General features: G+C 46.9%; 1 protein-coding gene across 1 annotated transcript in view; it reads right to left on the reverse strand.

Annotated features, from left to right (window-relative positions):
- The window catches only part of LOC147665810 (usherin-like), a gene marked incomplete at its 5' end in the record, with an annotated part of 525,382 nt that overhangs the window by 319,854 nt on the left and 180,539 nt on the right, over positions 1-24,989 (reverse strand). The window contains one exon of the mRNA XM_086949466.1: positions 3,516-3,674. Coding sequence (XP_086805592.1) covers positions 3,516-3,674 — 159 coding nt within the window. The remainder of the gene's footprint in view (positions 1-3,515; positions 3,675-24,989) is intronic.

The raw sequence follows: 24,989 nt of genomic DNA on the forward strand, positions 1-24,989 counted from the left end.
ACACAGTGACATGAGCTAGCAGGCAGCTGTGTGCCAGAATTAAAGTAATGCAGCACCTGACTGAAGGACAAAAAGCACCCAGCAAGCCAAAGGAACGTGCAGCACACGGGTAAGAGTGACAGAGCTCCCTGCAGCACCAACAAAGTGCCAATCCTTCGAGGAACTGCCTGCATCCACCCCAACAAGGACTCTAAGAATGCACAGTGTGCATGCGAATGGAAAGCACAGCAGCTGTTGCCGCCAGCAAGTGCCAAGCACATCAGGACAGCACAGGACGGCGCAGGAACGCGCCAGAAAGGCATAAATGCGCCAAGCACGCAAGAGCACCAGAATTTACGCACCAGGAGGAGTGACGGAACTCCACGCATGAGAGCGCAAGGACCGACGCTCACAAGCAGTGGCCAGAAGCAGGAGACAGAACAGAGGCGCAGACCACCTGACGCACGGGGGACAAGCAGAGACCAACTGCCAGCGGAGCGGCACCTGATGGCCACAGGTTGTCGTTGCATCAGCAGGGAAGAAACTGCAGCACCCTCACCACGGGAACAGAACAGAGGTCCCAAGACTCCCCAGCAAGCAAGTGCGACACAGGGAGGAAGCGCGACGACCGTCAACACTGCTCCAGGGTCCCGAGAAGAAAGCAAGCACACCCCGTGAAGTAACGGGTGCCACTTGAACACTAGGAAGCAAGGAGTGGTGACGTAACCCTCCGCGCAGAAACGCAGCACAGGAAGAGCACGGAGAAAAGCGCGCCAACGCGACAGCACCAGAACGGAGCAAACCGATCAAACAGAAGACATCAAAGCGTGAGGACTCACGCAGATGACCAAAGCATCGTTCAACCAACCGCAACACAGCAAGTATCCCACATGAGGACCGAAGATAGCCTGCCAGCATCGGCAGAATGGACCGACCAGAGGTCCAAGAAGTTCGAACACCAAGACACAGTCCACAATCAGCGACTAGCGAACTTCAACAACCACAACTCAACATGTAACGTCTAAAGAGAGTGAGAAGATCGCAACGCCCGGTCCAGTCACAGACTGACGAGAGAAGACAGTGTCCTTGAAGCAGGACAAGACCGGATAGAAGCAGGTGGAGTGCACGCTGCCTGGAGTAGTCTGGTTAGGAAGATGTAACAGCAAGGTGACCAGACCGCGTTGCGGAGTAGAAGGAGAAAGGAGAAGAAGTCTGAGTGGCACGTCTGCCACCACCGAAAAGAAGGAAAGGAAAAGAAGTCAGGAGCACGACGACAGGACGACGAGAATGGAGGATAACTAAGAGGAGTGTGGACCAAGACACCACGACACTCAAAAGGGGAAACACCGAGGAGAACGTGAGAGGTGCACGACAGTCCACACGCACGACCGGGACAAGTAACATCACTGGAAGGAAGCATCCACGTGCGAACCCGGAAGTCATCCAGGAAGGACAGAAGCGAGCATGCCGGTCTGTTGGCAACACCCACCTCTGGGATGGAACGGACATAAGGGCCGCGGAAATGCAGGGGCAGAGGCCTCAGGGACACCGGTGGCAGCGGGTCCCACACGAGAGATGGACTGTGGAAGCTCACGCTGAAGATCCTGGAAGACCGAAGGTCGCACATGACAGAACCAGTGCCATCAACACCCTTTCAGGTGGAACTCGGACACGGAGAAGATGACCCGTAGCGACGTCCTTCAACATGTTTGAAGAGGCAAGGCGGCATGCACACCGGTCCAGTGGAAGCCTGGCAGAAGGGCCTCCGGGTCGTCCAGTGAGAGGGGACACCCACGAGAGAGGGCTATCCGTGAGAGGGATAACCTGCAACTGAAGATCCCGTCAAGGACAGACACCAGTTTAAACCGAGCACTTTGACCAGGACGGTCCCGCGAAAAGTAACACACTTGGGACTCAATGTACATTTACACTTCTGCACGTTCACAGGATGTGGAACAGAGCGTGAGAGACTGTAAAGCCCACTTACAAGCTGCAAGTCTGCCAAGGCAAGAAGAGACATCATTGCCAACAATTAAAGTGACCAGCGGTAAAGAAGACTACGTGGGAGTCGTCGTGATTTTGAGTGATGGGTTTTGTGTGGACTCTATTTTCCTTCCCACAGGTTGGACTTTAGTTAGTGTAATTTTATTAACTAAGGTTGGGAGGGATGTACTGACGTAAGACACGGTCTAGTGTCTGAGTCTTTTCTGTAACCTCACACCTAACACCCACCACCAGGCGTCACAGGTCATGTGACACTGGCCAATAAAGGGGCCGAGCGCACGTGCTCTGGGCCCATTACCTATCCCCTAACATGGTGTCCGTGTCTGCTTACTGAGTGATTGCATGCCTGCATGATGAGGGCCTAGTGCCCCTCACCAATCACCACACCCCGTGCACCACATTTCTGAATGCACAAATATCACTTGCACCAATTTCGATGACATACTTGCAATCTTGTCAGAGTCTCCTCAAACACAGTGTTCTTTCTAGAGAAGGCTCTTCATATCTCTCAGCGAGGTCCACGTTTTGCGGTTCACCTTTGGCCAAGAAGACATTTTAGGTAACAACACTCTAGCTTATGATGTGTAGGACCATTAACGGATGGGAACATTGAAGGTACAGATGTGAGGAGTGAAAGCAATGCTGGCAGAAAAGCCAGGAATAGTTGAATGTATCCTTACGATAGTGCCCCAGCTTGCATCCATTAACACACCTCTCGCTTCCCGGCGTATGGGTGACATGTGAGATGAAGAAAGGCACGGATGAGAACATGCACAAGGTATCAGGTCACTTTTCGGATAATGACGTCAGTGAACAATCCTAAGTACATCACCTAACATTGCTTAGTCAAATATTCATCCATGTGTAAAGAAAGAACGCACAACTGTACAGGCCTGTCGGAAAGGAGAGAGTTAAATACCGTTCTGTGTCAAATGAAATCATAAATGACTAACTAAACCAATTACAAAGACACTTATTGAAAAATAAAAGATGCAAATGATGATAATGGTTTTATTTGCAAAAACAACTCCAGAAATAAACGATAATTCGATCATTATCATAATTTTATGACAACAAGCTTATTTTGGAATTCTTTTTTATACATTCTTATTTTGTAATCATGCACTAATGGATTGTGCAGATAATTCTTAAAATGTGGGCTAGTCTTCTGCTTAAGGACTAAATTGCACTTTTAGAATACATTGCTTTATACAGGTACACTTTAACTAGGAAACCCCTGTGTTTATGGGTAAGACTAACTGGGATTTGCCACGTTTGCCAAGACTAACTGGGTTTGTGAGTTAACCTAGACACAGATTACCTGAAGTTTGCTGTATGGTTAATTTATTTTGTATGTATAGCACACAGTTTCCAGGTGCTGGGGTTGAACGTAGATTTATGCCCTGGACAATAAAGAAGAAAAGTAACTTTTGAAAACACTGATTGACAGAAAGTAAACATCCGACCCAAGACTGATGTGCAGGGACCCATCTTTGTGCATAAACACTGTGTCCAGGCCTGATCATACTCACTGTAGGGGTGCTGATCCTCAGTCACGTGGATCTCCACCCCATCTCTCTGTAAACTGTAGCGCAGTTTGTTGGAGTTGGGTGAATCCGGCGGGTCCCATGAAAGCCTGATGACAGAAGAATTGAGCACTTCACCCCTTGGAGGAGGCTGCTGGGAGGGAGCTGTGTGGCAAACACAAGAGAGAGCGTAAACACGGGTTACTGAACTTCAGGCCAGGCATATTTACACCATTATCGACAGCATTTACTTACAAAACATGTAAGTTCCAAATATATTGTTTAAAAAAAAAATATATATATATATATATATATATATATGTATATATATATATATATATATATATATATATATATATATATATATATATATATATATATATATATATATATATATATATATATATATATATATGTACTGCATTCATTCTGTAAAGCATTGCACACCGTCTAGACACAGAAACCAAATGTGCAAAAAGACTTCAAAGCTGCTAGGATTCAGCAGCACCGCTGACAGGGCCTGGATATTTCACACAATGGTACATATTCTGTCTGGGTGGATGAACTCTCACCGGGTCAAATGGCGCCGGCGCTGGCCGATTGCTCATGTTTTGAGTCATTGGATGCTGCAGATGAACGGTGGCTGAGCACAAATGAGAAGCGGGGGGATCATTCAGAGTTCAATGGCTACCAGCGTACACTGATGGGCGAGAGACTGAATGCCACGGCATAATGGTAAAAGGTGACCTGATGAGAATGGCATTCTCGACGAGAAAGGCTAAGTGGAAGTGTGGGAGAAGTGCCGTATAATTCTGTGCTGAATAATTAAGATATGGAAAATATGTTAATGCAGGATAAGGGGGCGTATCGCATAATTACTCTATGCGACAGAGCGATAATGAATCACCAGCCAGACGTCAGCAGCAATAGTGAAACAAATCACGTTAAATAGTTCCTCATTAATTGGAGCACATAGCCGTCCGCCACTTAAACATTAAGCAGAACCAATATCACCCTCTGGAGCCTTACTTAAAGGAAGGCAGCTGGCGGTGTGGGCTCCTGAGTTACTGTGCATGTTTACATCAAAGTTGTGCATTACGGGGACAGATTACAAGTAGCAATCAATAGGTTCCCGATATCTAAGCATGGAGTAGCGGCAAGTGAAGGTAATCGCGGTGGGGTGGGGGCATGGCAGGAGACAGTCAACAGATGACGGAATAGGTCAAATTAACTAAATAAATCCTATTCTGTCGTCTGTCATCACCCCCAACCCCGCTTACCTGCACCGCCACTGGTGCAAGCATGAGGGGGTTGCAGGATCCAGATATATAAGCAAAGAGTGATAGAGAGTGTTCTTACTTTTTAAATTATCCTGCAAATAGACAGTGCAACGGCAGTGAAATTTTGGGTATTGGCTCAGCCCTGGAAGTACTGTCTCAAAATTATCAACATCGGTCGTCTTGAAGAGTTTAACAAGATATGCAGACAGGTTTGTGGTATGGTAATGGAACAAAACAATTTTGACAAAGCAACTACCGGGATTGAAAAGCCCATTGTATGGAATGGACGCATACCCCGGCTCAGAGGTGGCAGCCCTTTTCAGGTGAAGGTACAAAAGAGGGGTGGTGATGGACGGAGCATCTGAATCAATCAAACACTCACACCCAGTCAAAAGATCTGGGTTTAATCCATCACCGTTCTTTAGCCCACTCTGCCACCCCAGTTCAGACATGGCTATAGGCAAATCAGTCTGACCCTGTGCCTCATGGGAACAGTCCAGCCTGAACTGTCAAGCCATGTCTTCCCTCGACCGGAAACAGCTTCCGAGGACTGGTTTCTGGCATTCCAGCCGTCTTCAGCCAGGATAGCTTGAATCCAGTGGCAATGTGAGCAAGGGACTCACGTCTGAGCATACCCTGCCACACTTATGGCGGCCAAAAGTGGTACAAAAGAGGGGTGGTGACCACCCCCTTTTGTACCGCTTTTCAGGTGACAGCACTGTATCGTGCAACAGTCCTCCATCACTTGGTAAGGGGGGTCACAGACTTTGATACAAGGGTCAGCAGTGGTCCAGATGGACCGGAATCTCACACTCCACTCCCAGGATCCACGCAACAGGATCCCCACTGGACTTTGCCCTCTCCAAGCGGTCTCCTTCAATTCACAGGGCCCACAGGTCTTGAGTCAGACAGAAGTTGGTGCTACAGGCTCTATGCAAGTGTTTTTGAACTTCCTGGGTGATGTACCATCATGCCGCATGAGAGACTGCTGGATCTTTAGTCCCAAGTCCCGGTCACAATAGGCAGAATTGTACTGAGGTTCTCCATGCTGAAGTACAGTTTCAGTTTGATAATTTGGGGGTCTCAAGCTCCTCTTTTTATAATACACTTCCAGACCCACTTGTGATGTAGTGTCTTTGTATTTGAAGCTGGTGTTCTGGGGCTCGCCCACTTTGAATTACCCACTCCTTTGTGGTGCTCTTCCTCCAAAGAGCTATCTATCACAGCAGGACACTCTCCAATCTTAATAGCCCCAAACCCAAGCTAAGGGAGTGAGTAGAGGTTTACCCTTGTATGTCAGCCTCAGTGATATGTGCTTCAAAAACAGAGAGTGGGAGGAGAAACAGAAGTTAAAGGAAAAAGAACTGAAGACAGAAAAGATAACCCTTGGAAGAGAGAATCTCAGGATGTCAGCTATGACAATTCCGCCTGGGATGAGTGTATCTACCTCTAGTTCAGGCCAGGTATTGATATTCATTGATATTTGATATTGATATTTATTGATTTGTATAGCGCTGAATCACCCATGAGGGTATCTCGGCGCTTTGGACGGAGGAACATCAAAACTAGAGGGAGGAATTAGAAGAGGTGGGTTTTTAGCATTTTTCTAAATTGGGACAAATTCTGCCCTGAGCGTAACGGAGAAGGCAGACTATTCCATAATCGGGGGGCAAGATAAGAAAAGGATTTGCCACCATTACGAGCTTTTTTGATTCTGGGGACGGTTAGCAAATGCTCGTTACAAGACCTGAGATTACGTGTTGGTGTATAGGAGGAGAGCTTGTTAGTGAGATACTTGGGGCCCTTGCCATTACGAGCCTTGTAAATAATACAGCCTATTTTGAAATTTACCCTTTTCTTTATGGGTAGCCAATGGAGTTGATTGAGGAGTGGTCCGGAGGGTGTTCTGGAAGGGGTGTTGTTGGTGAGTCGGGCAGCTGCATTCTGTACCACCTGGAGTTTATTAATGGCGCTTTCATTGGCCGAAAACAGCAGGGCATTGCAGTAATTAAGTCTGCTCAATATTAGGGCCTGTATTAGGGTTTTGTTTAGTGGAGGAAGGTAAGAGTGGAAAAATCCTACCTAGGAGGCCCAGAATATTGTAGCAGGAGCCTGCTCAAAGTTCCACGAGATCTTGTGCATGTGTATGTGAAAGGTCATGACATCTTAGAATACTTTGTGAGCCTTGAAATTGCTTGTAGGGCATAGGCTTGAATGAGGTTTCTAAGGTAGCTGCCTTAATGGAGAGCTTGCCTTCAGTCGGGACACACATCATTGGAAGGATTCCTGTGCCACGCCAGATGGTCTATGAGTGGATGAATATCGGATTAGGAGGTTTGGGCTGAAGCTAGGCCTGTACCTTCAAAGATTCAAGGATAATAAGAGAGTGGATGGTGTTCTGTTTGAGACGCAGATTCATGATTATTGTGTGTTTGGAATGAGTGGAGGGCCAAGGATGTCCAGTCCCTTAACCAGTTGGTGACAGAGTTTTTCAAGGAGGGTTGCTCTCCCCCACTTAGGCAATAACTGTCAAATCTGAAAGAATAGGAACCAGGGGAGGCTAGCAGTTTTGGATCACAAGTGGGTAGCAAACAGAGTGAACAAGGGGCTGGAACAACATGGTTTTTAGCCAAAAGGAGATAAGAGTTCTCCCTACTGATGAGCGAATTTTGCGGATCTCGCGTTCGCGAATTTTGCGGATTTGCGGATTCGCAATCCGCAAAATCCGCGAATTCCCGCGAATTTGCGGATTTTTTTTTTTTTTGTGTTCGCCCGTGTTTCTGCCAGTTCGCGAGGGTTTTTACAATTTCGCAATTTGCGAACTTACCTGTCGGGTCGCAAGTTTTGCGAACTTGTTGTTTCTACGTGTCCAACCTGTTTGGGACACTCTTCTTCATCACTGCCACTCTCTGTCACCACTGCCACTCTCTGACTACTCATGCCACCCTCTGGCCCACCCATGCCACCCTCTGTTTCATCACCACACCCTCTGGTTGTCCAGTGTACATTATTTTCGGCAAAGCAAAGCACACCTTCCCTGCCTCAAGTGACCTGAATTAATTTGGGGCTGATTAATGTGTCACAGAATATTTTTTTAGCTGGCACCTGCTTCCTTAGTGTGCCCTGATTAGTGATCTTTTGCACTTGCTAAGTGCTTTCATTGTTGCAAAATTAGTTACAACACCTGCCCTGCCCCAACTGACAATAATGAATTAGGGGCTGATTAATGGATTTTAACTTCCAGCCTGGCTCCTGCTTGTCTCCCTTAGCTGTAATTCATGACCTTTGTGGCATATGTGTAACTATTCTGAGGTTCAGAGCAGGGTCACATAATAGTTTCAACTGGCAACTGAACTCTGGAGGGGCCCCTCAGGAAGCACTACAGGAAATGGCTACTAATGATGTGCCTGAACTTTTGAACCTGGTAAGTAGTTACTTTCAGTTTTGCTTAGATCGTATTTCTGCAATTTCGCACTTATTCGCGGGGCGCGAACTCACGCGAACAGTGCGAGCAGTGCGAGCAAAATCCGCTGCTCGCGGATTTGCGGATTTTGCAGGAAATTCGCAAATCTCGCGGATTGCGGATTTCCCGAAAATCCGCAAAATCCGCGAGCGGAACGGATTTTCCGCCCATGCCTAGTTCTCCCCACTCTAGTGCCAAACCAGAGGGTAAGGGCCAGGGTAGACCCCAAGTAACCTGAGGAGGGCCCAGGAAAAATGGAAATGTAACGGTGTGAGGAGCATCATGATAAGGGTGGGCCGAAAAGTTCACCCAAGTCCAAGGTGGTGACTAGCTAGACGTGCTACCAGTTAGGACATTTGAAAGTGACTGACTGTCAGGTGCCAGACCCTGTACAAGTTGCACCTGTAATTGCAAGAATGCTTCATGTTGATTGGGGACTTGGGAGGGTCCTGCTGCACTCAACCTAGAGGCTTAAGATTCCTGAGAAAGAGACCCAGACGCTCTGAGGCACTTTCATGTTAACACAAGGAGGTTTGTGCAGAATGTTAGGATCAATGGGAGGTAAGTGCGTGCCCTGAGGGAAACTGGAACCTTATGCACCATGGTTGAGAGGAATGACCTTAAGCCTGAGTAGATTATTTCTGGTACCAAGTATACAGAATTGGTAGCCAGTGGAGAGGGCATGGAGTACCCGCTTGCCATGATTGAGATTGAGCTTAACAGCAAGGCGGCCATGGTTAATGTCAGGGTAAGAGAACATCAAGCTGAAGGTTGTCTATTGGACAATTATCTGATTGCCCTAGGCTTGGTGCCAAGACCAGCAGACTGCATGGCTTGGATCACATCAGGTGTGTTGACCGCAGCACTGGCTGCACCGCAGAATGGAACCATTCCCTATTTGCAGGGAGCGCAAAAAGGTAGTTTGCAGGAAAGGGCAGATTCTGGGAAGGCACTGGCTTTGGAGGTCATCGCATTTCCTCCACAGGGAGAAGAGGATGAGGCTCCTGAACCAGGAACCAGAGCCGATGTCGAGTCTGGGTGGCTGCTAACTGCAGGGGTTGTGGGAAACCAATGGGGGTGGTTTGAGTAAGGCACAAGATGAGAGCCCTAAACTTGTGTGGCTTCAGAAGGAAGCCCAGGAACAGTTCAGCAGGGCAGTGGAGTTGTTGGGAAGCCCTATGTTTTCTGGGAGGAATAGTTCCTGTACAGTCAGCCAGTGAAGCCTGAGCCCGGAGCTAGTGGTTACATTAGTGCACAGGATTTGATTGCCACTGGCCCATGACGCGCCCTTAGCAGGACTCTAGGGCATTAGAAAAACCGAAGATAGGCTAGACTCTCTGTTCTACTGGCCAGGGATGTGCAGAGACAAAGAGTGGTTTGTAGAACATGTCAAGCTTGCCAGGTTAGTGGGAAGTCAGGAGGGAAAACAAGGGCACTGTTAGTGCCTATACCAGCTGTAGGTGTTCCATTTGAGCAGGTGGGAGTGGGCATAGTTGGGCCATTTAACCCCCCATAGTTGGGTAAAAGGTACATCTTGATTGTAGTGGAACATGTCCCCAGGTAACTTGAGCCTGAACCCCTGGGGAGCATAACAGAACAGGTGATAGCGAGAGCGCGCCTAGGGATTTTATCAGGGGATGGATTCCTGAGGACAGTAACCCATTTCCTCTAGTTTTATGTGAGCCAGATGTGGGAGCAAGCTGGTATGACCTACCACTTCTCCACAGAATACCACCCACAAACCAATGGCTTGGTGGAGAGGTTTAACAAAACACTGAAGAGTAAGATGGGAACTCTGCCAGAGTACATCAGGAGGATGTAGGATCTACTCCCACCATCTCTCTTGTGTTCATAATGAGAGATTCTGCACAAGCGTGTAGGGTTCAGTTCCATTGAACATCTGTATTGACATCAGTATCAGGGTCCACTTGCCTTATTAAGGGTGGGAAGGAACCTCTGAGTCTCCACAAAAGGATGTGGTGGGCTATATGATTGGCCTCAGGAAGTTGATGAAGTAATACATGAGTCAAGCAAAGGAAAGTTATGCTGAATGGGTATCTGGAGGGTCAAGAGGTGTTTGTTGCTAAAGGTTATTTGTCCCAGGGCTTTGGAAGTAAAATGGTGTGGGCCATACAAGGTAGTTCGGAGGGTGTGGGAGGCAACCTACTTGGTGGACATGGGTGCAACAAGGTAACCCAAGATGGTGTTCCATGTGAACAGACTAAAGCCACACCTCTGAAGATTCAACCCAGTAGATATCATGACTATGGCAGAGGAAGAAGACATGGAGCCTCGTCCTGACTTGCAGCATGGTGACATGAGGGATGGCACTGTGGGACAGTTAACCCATTAGCAGCAGAAAGATTGTAAAGAAGTGTTGGCACAGATTTCCAACTTCTTCTCACTGGCTCCAGGAATGGCCGGACTCAGAACTGAAATCAGCCCTGGCAATCAGCTCGTCCGGCCCGAGGGGAGTGCGAGTGTGAAGCAGAACTACCGCTGCCACTTTTGTTATAGGCGGCCGATATTGCAGCACTGTGACAAAAACAGCCTCCTGTAACAAAACTGGCCACCATCCTTCCGGTGCACCAGGAAAACACCAGGTGCACGCTACAGCCAGTCCGGACCTGGCTCCAGGGTCAACACTGGTCTGTGTGCATGTCATAGAAGCAGGGATGAGTCTGCCAGTGAAGGGTAGGAAGTACAGAATACCAGCTTTCTTGAGGACAGCCTACTAGTGTTTCCTGTGCCAGGTATCCAGTCTGGAGAAAGGACAACAATTCTTTAAAATATTTACAGTCAAAGTAGACTTGAGAAAATAACTCTCCACTTTTATGTTATAACATTAGATTCTGTACACTGCATTTGTATGTTTCCAATTTATTCCATTTTCATTCGACTGCATATTAAAATGCATTACATGCTTGAGACCAATTATCTACTTTCAGATTCTATACTCTCATAAGTGTCTTCTAGCCTGGACTTTGCCCACAAAGTGTGACAGAAAGCACCTTTTTCTTCACGTTGCTCTTGTTTTGATTGAAGGCACTATCTCTATTGGACGTGGATACCTTTGAATATATAGTGCTCCTGAACTATCTCACTTCACAAACATGGAGGCTGTGGCTTGGCTGGTTTCCAACCTTTATGTAGAATGTGGATTCAGCAGGTTCAGGCTAACAACTGTCCATGTAAATCCATCACCAATGTCTGCGGACCACCAAACTCATCATCTTCAGTTCTCAGTTCTGTTCAAATGCTTTGTTATGTTAATGCTTTGAGCATAGCTAATCACCCATGAGGGTATCTTGGAACTGAGTAGGGCAGGCCTGAGGGGGAGGAGCAGATCATGCCTGTTTCATCTGGGAAGTCCATAAGGGAGGAGAAGGTTCTGAGGTGTTTTGGGAGGTTATTCCAAGTCTTGGCTACAAGGGATAAGAAGGAGCGTCCTTCCCTTCTGGTCTTCTTGATGCAAGGTAGGTGTGCTCTTGCTTGGGATGCAGATCGTAGGTGTCAGGTGGATTGGTTGTAGTTGAAGTGGTGGCTGAGGTAAGCTGAACCAGTGTTGTGGAGAGCTTTGAAGATGTGGGTGAGTAGTTTGAACTTACATTATTCGTGGACTGGGAGCCAGTGGAGATTGTTAAGGTATGGAGAGAAGTGGTTATTTCATTTGATGTTCAGGATAAGTCAGGCGGTGGCCTTCTGGGTGGTTAGGAGTCGGCCTAGGACATGGACTGGGATTCCAATTTAGAGGGAATTTCTATAATCACATCTACTTGTGATAAGAGCCTGGGTGAATGTTTGACATTGTTGTTCAGTGGGATCCATTTGAAAGTCTTGTGCAGCATTCGCAGGATGTGGAAGCATGAGGAGATGGTGTTGATCTGTCTGCTCATGGAGAGGTGCGTGTCCTGGATAATCCAGATGTTCTTGGCATGGTGCGCAGGAGTGGGTAGGGGGCCAAGTTCAGTGGGCCACCTACAGCATCCCAGGGGGAGTGGCTGCTGCTAAAGATTATGACTTTGGTTTTGTCTATGTTGAGCTGGAGGCAGTTGTTTTTCATCCAAGCAGTGACATTTTTCATGCAGATGACTAAGCTTGCTTTGGTGGTGATGGTTCAATCAGAAAAGGAGAATATGAGCTGTGTGTCATTGGCATAGGATACTATGTTGATGCTGTGGGCTATGATGATGTCTGTGAGGAAGACTTTGAAGAGTGTTGGGCTGAGCGACAATACTTGAGGGAGTCCACAGAGGAGTTTCTTGGGTTCTGAGGTGTAGTGAGGTGTGGTGAACTCATCGAGTTCTGTCTGTAAGGAAGGAGGATATATCCACTTGAGGGCTGGTCTGCGGATACCCAAGTGCAGAACTTTCTGATGAATGATTCACGAGAGACCGTATCAAAAGCTACGGAGAGGTCGAGGAGAGCCGTTGTTTTCCTCATTCATTAATACTTCTGATGTCATTGGAGGCTGCAATGAGGGCTATCTCTGTGCTGTGATTGGTTGAAAGCCTAATTGAGAGCAGACTAGGAGTTGATGGAGTTCTAGGTGTTCCAAAAGCTTCTCAATGACTTTAGATGGAAAAGGCAGGAGCAAGATGGTTCCTGTAGTTGCTGAGAGTGCTGGAGTCTGCCGTTTGTTTCTTCAATAAGGCATTGCCTTCTGCATTTTTCCAGCAAGACAGGAAGATGTCGCTGGTCATGGAGGTGTTGATGACAGCTGTGAATGCGTGGGACATGATGGTTCTTCCAAGGTTGCATATCAAGTGGGGGCATGGGTACGAGGATGCTCTAGATGGTATATATCAGGACAATGGTTTCTTAGTTCAAGAGGGGCTACCAGTTGCTTAGCTGCTGTTTGGCGATGAAGTATGTGTCCAGCTGGTAAGGGAGTTTGTATCAGTATTCTGTGGGTCGAATGTGTTGTAGATCTCGCCAATCTTCTGTTTAACGACGTTTAAGAGGTCTCTGCAGAGTGCTTGGGTTTGGATGATATGCAAAAGAAACAACTGATGGACGGAATTTGGAAAATGCAAACATTTACCCCCAGTATCATCCTTTTGCTCACCAAACCACCCCAGTTTGGACCCAGCCATATGCAAATCAGTCTTGACCCTGATAATTGTGGGAACAGTCCAACCCGAACTGCCAAGCTAGATCCTCCCTGGACAGGAGACAAACATCCTGGGACTGGTTTCAGGGTATCACCCTCCTTCTTCTCCTTGTGTTTGCTTTGTTCGCACTAAGTTGGCAGGGTATGTCCAGACGTGGATCCCTTGTTATGTCAGAGTTTGTTTTATTTTTTATTGAGCGCACATTTCACCCAAAGGTCTCAAGGTGCTAGCCTGTCCCAGGAAACCGTGGAAAGGATAGCAAAAAGACAGAGAGAGTATCTCAAAACAACCAATTTTTGAGAGCCCTACGGAACTATGTTATGTTAGGGTTAATGTCCCTTGCTCACTTTACCACTGGATTCAAGCTAGCCAAGCTTATGAGGGCAGTTAGCCGAATCCGGACCCAGGATGCTTGTTTCTGGTCCAGGGAAGACATGGCTTGGCAGTTCAGTCTGGACTGTTCCCATGAGGCACATGGTTAAGATTGCTTTGCATATAGCTGTGTCTGAACTGGGGTGACGAAGTGAGCTAAAGAACGATGATGGATTCAACCCAGACCTGTGACTGGGGGGGAGTGTCTGGAAAGTTGCAGCACTCCGTCCATCATCTCCTTGTGTTTGCTTTGGGATTTGCTGATGTCGTAGTTGGCAGCTGCGACATTCGGGAATTCCTTGATGATGGAGAAAAGTTTTTTGACATTGTTGGAGATCACTTTGAGTCTGAGAGTTAGGTTTTTTTCTTTGCATCTCGTAGTTGTTGGTAGTAAAGGTAGAGGGTGGCTTCATATGTGGTTCTTGCGGTGGTATTTTTTGAGTCTCCATTTTCTCTCAAGTTGTTTACTGTGATGCTTGGACTCCCTAAGGTCGTTCTTGTACCAGCAGGGTCATTTGTTGATTTTGTAGGTCTTGTTTCTGGTGGGAGCAGTATGTTTGGAGCAGTCGGTGAACCATTTATTGAAGAGCCTGGAGTCAACATTGAGGTTCTGAGTTTGGTTGGTTGGGCCTTCCTGTAGGGTCTTAGTCCAGTTTTCTTACAGATAATTTGCCCCAATTTATTGATTGTGCTTTGGGTTTTTCTGGTGGGGTGGCTTGGTTGGTGGGTACCTTGAAATGTATGTTGTAGTGGTTAGACCATGTGAACGAGGTCCCATAGTTTGAGGGAGTTGTGCTATACTTGGCCCTTTTGCAGGGTCATACAGACTTTTTGCCTTCCTCCTGGTATTTATTCTGACCTGGTGTTGGTGGTTTTAGGACTCTGGGCACTTTATCACTGCTGTCCAGTGTTAACGTGCATGTGCTCTCTATGGTAAAGGTGGTAAGATTGGTCTACACCTGTTTGGCGTATTTAATTTACCTATCAGTCCCCTGTAAAGTGGTATCTCATATACTCGGGCCAGTAGGTTAAATGCTACTGGTGGGCTTGCAGTGCTGCTTGAGCCACCCACCAAAGTAGCCTGTCTCAGGCCTCTGCCATTGAAGTGCCTGTGCGCACAGTTTACTGCTGCTGTGATGTGGGACATAAAGTGGTTGCCACATCTGTAACTCCCCTTTTACTACATATCAGTCACTTCTAAGGTAGGCCCTAGCTAGCCCTGTGGGCAGGGTGCGCTGAAGGTATAATGTAGGAGATGTGCCTTAACTGTGTGGCATGTCCTGCTAGTGACAAGCAGCTATTTTGGTTTCTCACTACTGTGAGGCTGCCCTCTCATTAGAATGCATTGGTATTCCTTGACATGTGTTTCATTGGTTAATTCTGACATGAGAGTACTGGCGTGATCAAGTTTGGTATGTTTGGAATAGTGGTAATAAATGCTGCATAATGGTGTTCGCAGATTTTTTATCACTATTTTAGAAATGCCACTTTTAAAAGTGGGCATTTCTGTGTGCTATGTGTCTTTGTGCCTGCCTGTTGTGTATTGCATGTCTGACTATGGATGACAGGGGCTGGGGAGGTACAGTGGCTCCAGAGGGGCTGGGTGAGTCAGCCCTAGGCTGAATAGGCTGATATGCATTTGGAGTAGTGGGAGGAGTAGCACCTGGACCTGAATAGGATTGTGCCTGCCTTCCACAATGCTGGCTCTGCCCCCCTGTGTTGTGTCTGGGGCCAAAGCCTACACTGACAAAGGAGGATGTTGTGCACTTTAAAGATGTGTTTAAGTGCCCCCTAAAACTTATTTGGATTGGGCTTAGGCCTGTGCCAGGGGGAAGAACAAAGGCACTAACTGATATAAATATTGGGGCTTTGACCCCATGTTTCTGGTACCTGCTTGGAGCTGTGAAGAGAGGACTGCTGGGCGCCAGGAGGAACCCCCACAAAGTACTTCCCTCCTGCTGGAAAGCCTGTGAGCTGGCCTGCCTGGGCCCAGCTATGCCCTGTGCGACCTCGGACCCAGCGTGAGGTTCATGCTTGATTTCTCCCCGTGCATTGAGAGGGCTAAGCACCCTTGCCCTGAGGAGAATGCTGCCCGGGCTTTATGTTGTAGACCAGCTGGGTGCTGCTGGGGCCACCGATAGCATGGGGAGCACTGTGCTCGTACTCCCCTACTGTTGCGGGCATGTGAAGAAGTGGTGGGCCCTTCGTTCGTTTCATTGTGCTCCCGAGCACTGTGTCCTGAGAGAAGTAGCCCGCGGATCGGAAGTCAGGCAAGAGAGCCTGACCGTTGGTGGGGTCGGCCAGAGGAAGCACTGCCAGAGCAGGAAGACAGGCAAGTCTGTGCCTGGGTGTGGGCAGGGCTCCCGTGAAGTTGAGAGAGCCCCGCATGCTGCCTGAGTCCATGGTGGGCGGAGCCAAAATGGGACCCTGTTTTGGAGAGTGAGCCCTTGCATGGCCGTCCCCGAGTGGCCTGAGGAGAGAGCCCTGTGTGTAGCCAAAGCTTGAGGGCTCCACCAGAGGACGCAGGGTTTACAGGACCCCAGAAGGGGCCGACAGAGGTCCGAGAAGGGCCCCAGCTGTGGCGGTTGTGCCGAAGTGATGGTCCTGCCTGACGGAGAGACAGTCACACAAGGGAGAGCAGAGCCGAGGAGAGGTAGGAATCCTCCTGGGTGTTACAGCCAACAGCTGTGAGCAGAACTGCTCATCCCCCAAGGAAGGGTGAGTGGGGCTGAGCTCTCTTGCATTGAGCTCCGGTCACCGTGAGGGCAGGAACATTGCTCATTTTGAGCCAGGGAAGAGAAGGGGGAGCAAGGTGGCGCCTTCCCTCCCCCCTTGATGACCGAGACTGCCCTGATTCACTTCTGGTGTTGCCCTAAGGTTGGGGGCAAAAATCAGTGTCTGCAGCTGCACCGCTAGATAGTGGGCAGCTGCTTGATGGACACACAGAGTGGGGAGAGCACTGATTTCTGGACAAGGGCATTGCGGGGAGGCCCAGGATGGGTACCCTAGGTTCAGGCCAGATGGCCTGAAGTTCACCCCTATGTTTTAGGTGGGACATAATGCCATATGGTGCTGTGTGCACCTTGTCAGTGATTACAGTGCTCCAATGATGTGATTTAGGCCTAATGCTTTTGCCTAAGGTGTGCCCTCTGAAAGTGGGTACGGTGGTGCACTGTTGCAGATACTTTTGCCTAGTATGTTTATGCTGAATTTACCTTTACCAGTAGTTTCTGGTTGTTTTCACTAACTGTGAGTGGTGATGTTATAACAGTGGCCCTATGAGCCCTGTAGTGTACATAATCCCTGTAAAGTCATACAAGTGCCAGGTGGCACAGTGTATATATGTGATTTAATTCTAATGTGTTTTATGTGTAATGTTGTGATATAACCATGTGTCGAGTTTCCTTTGTGGTGTGCCTAGTGTGTCGCTGCTGTGTGTATGTTGCGCAAACGCTTTGCACATTGCCTCTGGGTTAAGCCTGACTGCTCTGCCAAGCTACCAAGGGGGTGAGTAGGGGTTATCTTCAGCGTGTAACTCCCTTGCCCTGACTAGAGTGGTGGTTTCTGCCTGACTTAGGCGCTTGCCCTAGTCAACCTGAAATCCCATTTCCAACAGTGGGCACCTTGAAATGTATGATGTAGTGGTCGGACCATGTGAATGGGGCCCTCTGGGTGGAGGTGATCCTGTTGTTGGAGTAGAAAATAGGGCCAAAGTTGTGGCATGCTGTGTTGGTTGGTCCCTGGACAAGCTGGGTGAGCCCGAGGTCACTGAAGCTGTCGAAGAGGGCAGTGGAATTATGGTCTGTGTTGACTTCCAGGTGGAAATTGAGGTCCCAGAAGAGGATGTATTTGGTTGATCTGATGGAGTGAGGAGCGATAAAGTCTACAATCTGGTTGCAGAATTCCACTCTGGCCTGGGGGACAGTATGTGAGTATTCGCTTAAGGATGGTGTAATTGTCCATTCATAATTTGCAGTGTAGATGTTCCAAGAGGTTTGTGTCCGAGTCTGTGGAGGTGGTGCAGTATATCGGGTTTTTGTAGATGATCACAAGACCCCACCTGGTTTGTCGGTTCGGTCCTGGTGTATGGTTCTGTAGACGGGAAGATTACTGTGGCGAAGTCTGGGTTAGAGGCTTGGTTGAGTCAAGTTTCAGTCAGGAAGAGAAGCTCAGTGTGTTGCTGTTGAGGAGGTACCAGATTTTGTGAAGTATTTCCCAAGGGATTGGACGCTGGCAGACAGTTGGTGTGGGGTGGTGGTGTTGTACATCGTTTGTTTGGAGGTGGTGGTGTCAGCGTCGGAAGTGAAATCACAATGGGTGCAGGAGAAATGTCCTACCATGGCGCTGGGGGGTGCGCAGTAGCGACGTGTTTGCCATGTTTGTTGTTAAGGTGGTGGAGGAATGTGGAAGAGTAGTGGCATGGTTCGTTGGCTCCGATAGTGGATGTGGTTGTGGAGTTGGGTGGATGACATGGGGCCAGAGTTCATGTCACTGGGTGTGTTCAATGCGCAGACAGGCTCACCTTTGGTGCGCCAACAGTTTGGTTGCACTGCGATCTGCATTAGTTAGGCCGTAGGGTGGGCAGGGCATCTGTTGGAGAGAAGAATGATGAGTGGGAAAAACCCAGGTGGAAAAATCAGGGCAGCCGCTGTGTCACTTGGTCAAAAGGAGGCAACTAGATCAGGCAGGAACGGGAGGCAACTTGCAAGCTAGGTGTCCACGTGCCTACTGATGCATTTTCGCTGTGGCCTTCTTTAAGTAGGTACTGGCATGGTTGGGGCTTCTGTTGGCGGGAAGAATGGTGAGTGGGAAAAACCCGGGTAGGAAAACCCAGACAGCGGCGGTGCCACTTGGTCTTAAAAGGTAACAAATGTATGAGTTTGGAGCAAGCACTAACTGGAGGCCACTGGCAAGTGGCAAGCTATGTGCTCATGTGCCTACTGATGCAGTCACACTGTGGCTTGCATTAAGTAGGTCTTGGCATAAATGGGGCTTCTCTTTGCGGGAAGAATGGTGAAGGGGTATTCAACCCGGGGAGCAGCGGTGTCACTTGGTCAAAAGGTAGTAACGAGATCAGGCAGGAACAAGCAGGAACTGGAGGCCATTGGCAAGTGGCAAGCTGGGTGCCCAGGTGTCTACAATGTGAGAATGTAGACCATAGGGGCAATAACACGATATTATATAACATTATGGCCAAAAAGAGCTTGCAGATTATGCCAAGTTAAGGCCTCCGTAGAGGTAATAGTAGAATTCAAGGTAAGATCTGTAAAGTCATGTTAGTCAAAAGGGATTTCAAGGATCATTCCATAACAATACTGTACTATTATAACATCGATTTAAGTTCAAAATCAATTGAACACTGGGTCCATTTCCATTCCAGTCACTGAAGAATTTCAGTAAGTACTTCCAATGTTTTGCTCTAGCCTCTTGTAATTATTCAATAACTATTGTTGACTATTTTTCCCTATGTGTCTCAAATTTAATAGGTGCCCTTCACTGCCCTTTGTCCTAATTCTGACCTTGTTAAACAATCCATTTGTTTGAAACAGCGCTGGGACTGTAAAATAAAATAAAAATAAACATACTTGACACTATAACGACCAAATTAGGTGTCCCCATACTTGGAATTGTGACTAATATTTATATCCAGCTCTACTATCTAGACTGTAGTCATTTGTTCATTGTAACTACACACTGGCATTACTGAGCACTGTTTCTTGCTTCTTATTCTGTTGCTTTATGATCATTCTGTAATTTTTCTACAGTTATATAAGATTATGTGCATTACTGATTAACTTCTTCTTTAATGTCCTAAATTAATTGTTTTCTTGTAATTGAGCTGCTACAAACAGCTTCAGAATTTATATGGAATGATTCCTTAATGATTCTCTGTTCCTCATATTTTCATTTAACCAGGTTATTTCAGACATAATGGGTTGCTCTTGTTCGTCCTACAGGAGTCAGCACGTAACATTCGTGATTCCATTTCCTCCTCTAGAGGGTCAATTTGCTGTGTCCTCAAAGATGATTCTGATCCTTCTGTTCAATTTCTTCATGCACCCTCTCTCCAAATTTCTAGATCAATATCGAATCCATTCCCAAATGTTTGCTAACAACACCCAAATATAGAATGATTCAGTCCTGTGTAAGGGTAAACACATGATGACACCAGGTACCCACTGGTGTCAAAACATGTCAAATTCTTTAACAACTGAGAGGGAGGCACATTGACATATCTGAGTGATTTAGCACCGATTAAGACACCTGCATTAAGTAGGACTTGATTAGTAAATTCGGATACTTTCCTTTTATTATTTGGTGGGCTACTCATTGAATGAAAGTGCATAATCTCCACTCTACAAAAATAGCTTGCAGAACCCTCTGTACTAACTCAGCACAGGGCCATTTTGAGCACTTCTTCTGAGGCACTAATGAAATTATGCTTGAGAAATGAACTTTATTTATATCTCTGCACAATATATTAACAGAACAAGAGATAGTTCATGAGATGGTGTGTGCATGCAAATCTGCTCTATAGAATGATTGTGATATATATGATGGCAGTGCAGATAATGACAATAGCACTAGTCAATCTCGAAAAAGACTTGTCATATACATGTTGGTGAAGAGAGTGGAATTGTTGTCTATTACCTCAGAATGTGTTAGCTAAAAAGGTTTCACTTTGTGCTCCAGTAAATGGTACTAGAGGGCTATGCAATCTCAAAGAGTTTGACATTTATTTTTCACTGTACAAATCCTTAGTCCGGTTCCTATTTTCATTCAACTCTATTTTCTCTATAATCTTCAGGAGCTGTGATTGGTTGACTGTGGTGTAATGAATAAGAGCTAATCTTCTCACGCTGGCAAATGCAGTCACCATGAAGGTTCAGGTTTAGGCTCATGTAGACTGTGATACTCTGGATCTGACACTACACTTCCATTCGATTCCACCATTGCTTAGGGTCTCACATTTTGGGAATGTTCACTCTCTCCTTGCTATGCTTGATGCAATGACTTGTTTATCTCTTTGCTGGAGCAGTGAGAAAGAGAAATCATTTGCTTATGAGCCTTAATGCTTACATGTATTCTATGAAACCGCTAATGCCCATGTGATTCACGTGCCGTTAGATTTTATTAATCAATTGCTATTTCGTTTTAGAACAAGCTTGAAGACCACTAAAGACTTAGCATTATTTCACACATACACACACTTTAAATGTATCTCTGTCATGTTAGACCAATGTAGTATACTGTACGTGTTACTGAACCATCTAACAAAGTTACCCTAATCCAGAAGTTGGCAGATCAAAGTGAGGCTTTTAGAAAATAGTACAGGCAATTCTTCTTGGTGTTAGTTCTATCAGTTCACTGAGGTCTTCTAGTCTATTCTCCAGGAAAGATCTTAGCACATGCTCATCAGTGCCTATCTGTAGGGTTTCACTTATGTCATGTGTTCTTGCTTCCATTCAGTTGCATTGAGAAAAAGTGTACAAATGTAGCACCAAAATATATGGATTTTAGCACTACATGGTCCAACAAATCGAGGCCGAAGTTCTGGTCTGTTGAAAAAGCGAATGCCTTGCTTATTTTGAATGCTTGCTGACTATTTTTGCATGAAACACATTTTAAACTTGTATGTTCTATTCGGCCTTTGTATATCAGTTTTAGGAGCTGTGAGGGATTGTATAAGAGTACCGAATTTCGAGCTGACATGAAAAGCGGTGATAAGGGGTAATTTGAAGGTTTCTTGCAGCCAGTGCACAATGAAGTATAATTTCTCACTCAGATGTACCCCCTTGTGTCATCCGGATAAACAGATTATAAGAAAGCCCTGTCATCATCCCACAAATAGTTATTGTTGAGGAATAGAGGAACCACTGCACTGGACAAATCGTTGTCCCAAGTCAGGAGGGTGTGATAAGGCTGACTTTAGTCACTATATGGTCTGCCAGGCACCTTAGCCTTCCAGTGGCATCTTAAACCCAGGATGAAGAACTACAGGCTCTAAGAGGCCTAATCGTCTCCTGCTGGTTTAAATAGCTGACAAATCCTATTCTGGCAGTGACTCCTGGGCACCTCAGAGGCAAAAAGGATTTATTAACAACAGCCAGAGGCCCTAGGGCCTAGACTCTAGCCACCAACCTAGTGTGTACATCTCTCTCAAGCCTGCCTCCACTGCACAAGCAGAAAGTCATGCCCATCTCCCATTGGAATGCATTGTACAACTAGATGGGGGACAAGGAAATTAATGCTACAATTAGATGGCTGCACTGATCTACAAGTCTCTATAAGGGCTTATTTGAAGCTTTTCCACAGCTAGCCCTTCAGAAGATTGGGTATATTAGTTGAAACGCCTTCTACTGTTACCTTTCCCCAAAACGTTGTAGAGGAATCTCCAGACTGACCAAACCCATTTACCAGTCAAGAGGGTGTGACTTTGGGATCCATGAGATCTGCAGGCGTTCAATGCCATGCTGACCATGCTGTTGTGAACAGTTTTACATTTTTTGACTAAGGTAAGCTGCCAACGTTGTCCCAAAATACCTAGTATGGAGCTCTGGCAAGGAGGAGGGATGCTCTCTCTGTATTCCCACTAAAATCTCCAGCTTAGATCCACAGTCCAGGCTTCGAATGTTGAACCTTGGTGTCCGCCATACCCAAGATGGAGCTCTTCAGGCACAGCGCAGCCTCCCTTGCTCTAGCAAAGGTGTAAGCTCTTACTGGATGACAAGTTAGATCTGCGTCATTCCAGGGGAGCAAGCTCTGAGCCTGGGTGTGAGGCACATCTATTGTGTCTCTGAAGGCAATAATGAGATTTTCGTAAGCCAGACAATGGCTTCCTTGCTTCAGTGAGGTGAGGTGAAAAGCGCTCACTGGGACCCTACCATAGTTCCAAAAGAAAAGAGGCCTAGGTTCCTTGCCTATCATGCATGTGTCAAATTGCAATGTCCCAAATGACTCAGTGTGGGGTTCTGTAGGCTTGCAGTGTGCTCCCATGCTGCTCTAGAGCAAAGAGTTCTGATCAGGTTTCCGTCAGAGCACCTGCAAGTTTAAGGCTCTGTATTCTGGCTGATTGGATGTACTTGGACTGTTTGGGGATATACTGCTTTGCCAGCTTTGGTTGGTGTATCAAGCTACCAAGGATAAATGTCTTTAGGCCCAGGGAGGCCTAACCTCCTTGGCTAGGAGGTGAGGCCTCCCTGGGAAAGATCTGGCAAGGTCCCAGTTAGTGTTCAAGTCCGGGGCGCGGGGGGGATGGACCCCTGGGTCTGTGCTCCATTTGCTGGTCTTTGGTGTGGCAAAGTGCCCAGAATATGGTCCTGCAAGTTTAGAGAGGGATCCCCTGCTCTGGCAGATTTAAAAGCTCTGACAGGTTCCAGTCAAAGTTCTGGCAGACCTGAATTCTGAACTCCCGGTACCAACTCTTTGGACTCCAAAGTAGCCAGGGTACGCTTAGTCAGGCCAAGTTATCACTGCTATGGTACAGCACGGCAGACATTTCTGAATGGATCCTGGTCAAAACTGCAGCAGGCCCTGGATGTGAGACCCTGGACCTATGGTCCATCTGCCAGCTCTTAGTTCCAAAGGCCTTGGGAGTGCTCCAGAGCTCAGCTGGGGTAAAATGTCCGACCAGTTCTGGTCAGGGCTCCAGGTTCTGGTATGGCCCAAAGACCACAAATACATAGATCACCTCGAGTCTTATCTGGAGCAGTAGTATAACCATTGATGTACTATAGTTTGTGTCCTCTCAAAAACCTAAAAAGTATCAATCAGTAAGGGGAATCATCCGTTAAGGATTAGAACCCTCACTCACCCAAGGGTGACATGCTTCATCATATGGGTCCTCCTTACCAGAAAAGAAATCCTAGTCATCACTGGGAGCTACTACTTCGTATTGTTATGAAGGAGCTCAGAGATGTTTTGTTTTAAAGGGAAGGATGGGTACTAATTCCCATATGAGAGAATGGTTGGTGTCGTGAGGTTGCAGCGCCGTGTGAAATATAAAGTGGAAAAAGTGAGCTTAAAACTGTCTGGGATAGATGCACTAACATCAGTTTTATTTTTGTGCTCTACCTGGCAGAGTTAAAACGTGAAGCAACACAGTGGTATGGATTTATAACCACTGTCACATTAAGATCAACATGTTTCAGCCCAATGAACAGATCCCTGTATTGTTGGCTTTCTTCAGGACTAGTTGTAATATTATTGCTTCTGCTACAATTGTGAGAAAATAGTAAAATATTTATACAAAACCAGTATCCCTGTATCTTCTTATCAGGTCATACACAAGGTATCCTCCAAGGTAGGATAGCCCTGCCTCACCACAACCTGGCAGGCTGCTCAGGAAGGAGGCCCCGCACTGTCCGTCGGTACCTCAGTCACAACAGAGTTCGCCCCGGGAGCTCATTTGAAGCTTTTTTGCCCAACTAGGGTTCCAGAAGGTCAGGTACACGTGCTCAAATGCCCACTCTGTCATCTAGGGTACAAGTAGGCTGACTTACTTTCCACTGGATTAGGGCTTGAGACCCTTTTTTGTACAGTATTTCTTCCTAGGTCCCAGAGGTCGGGGTGCTGGCGACCATGAAGTCCTGTCCATGAGTCACAGGCAACTAGCACTTCCACAATCTAGCCTTCCTAGAGGGCAGGTAGGGAGGCAAAGCAAACATCCAAAGTGAGATACCCTGCTCAAGGATGGTTTACCCAAATCCATACTGATACGCGGTCTGGTTAGGAAAAGATTGGACTTAGTCAGTCACACGGGTGAACCTGAGAAACCTCTGATATCAATGTGATGGCAATGATACATTTAAGAGTCTGTTCTATCAACTTTCAATGGTACTTTCTGTACCAACGATGGCAACCACAGTGAATCCAGGGTTGATCCCAGAGAGCCTGAGAAATGGCTCCAACATACACACCAGCCTCAAGGAGGTAGTAAGTAAAAAATAATCCAGGATGCTTTCAAGGCCCAGTAATTGGAATGAATACACTTCAAATCCTTGATTGAGGATCCACTGAATGGCAAGTCTGGTGACAGCAGCCACAGTAATTACAGCTCCAAAGTGTACATTGTGTAAAAAATGTGTAATTGCATCATGGCGTCAGTCGTCAATGTGGTGATCTACTAATTGTTTCAGACTCTGCTTCTAGTCGGCCACTTGATGCTCTTGACTTGAGTGTCCTAGGGGTCTGAATCATTTACTTGGAAAAGTGTTCAAAGAAGTCCAGTCTCCTGAACTCTACAGTTAGG

This window comes from Lissotriton vulgaris, unplaced genomic scaffold (genome assembly GCF_964263255.1).
Source record: "Lissotriton vulgaris unplaced genomic scaffold, aLisVul1.2 SCAFFOLD_1152, whole genome shotgun sequence".
Taxonomy (NCBI): Eukaryota; Metazoa; Chordata; class Amphibia; order Caudata; family Salamandridae; genus Lissotriton; species Lissotriton vulgaris.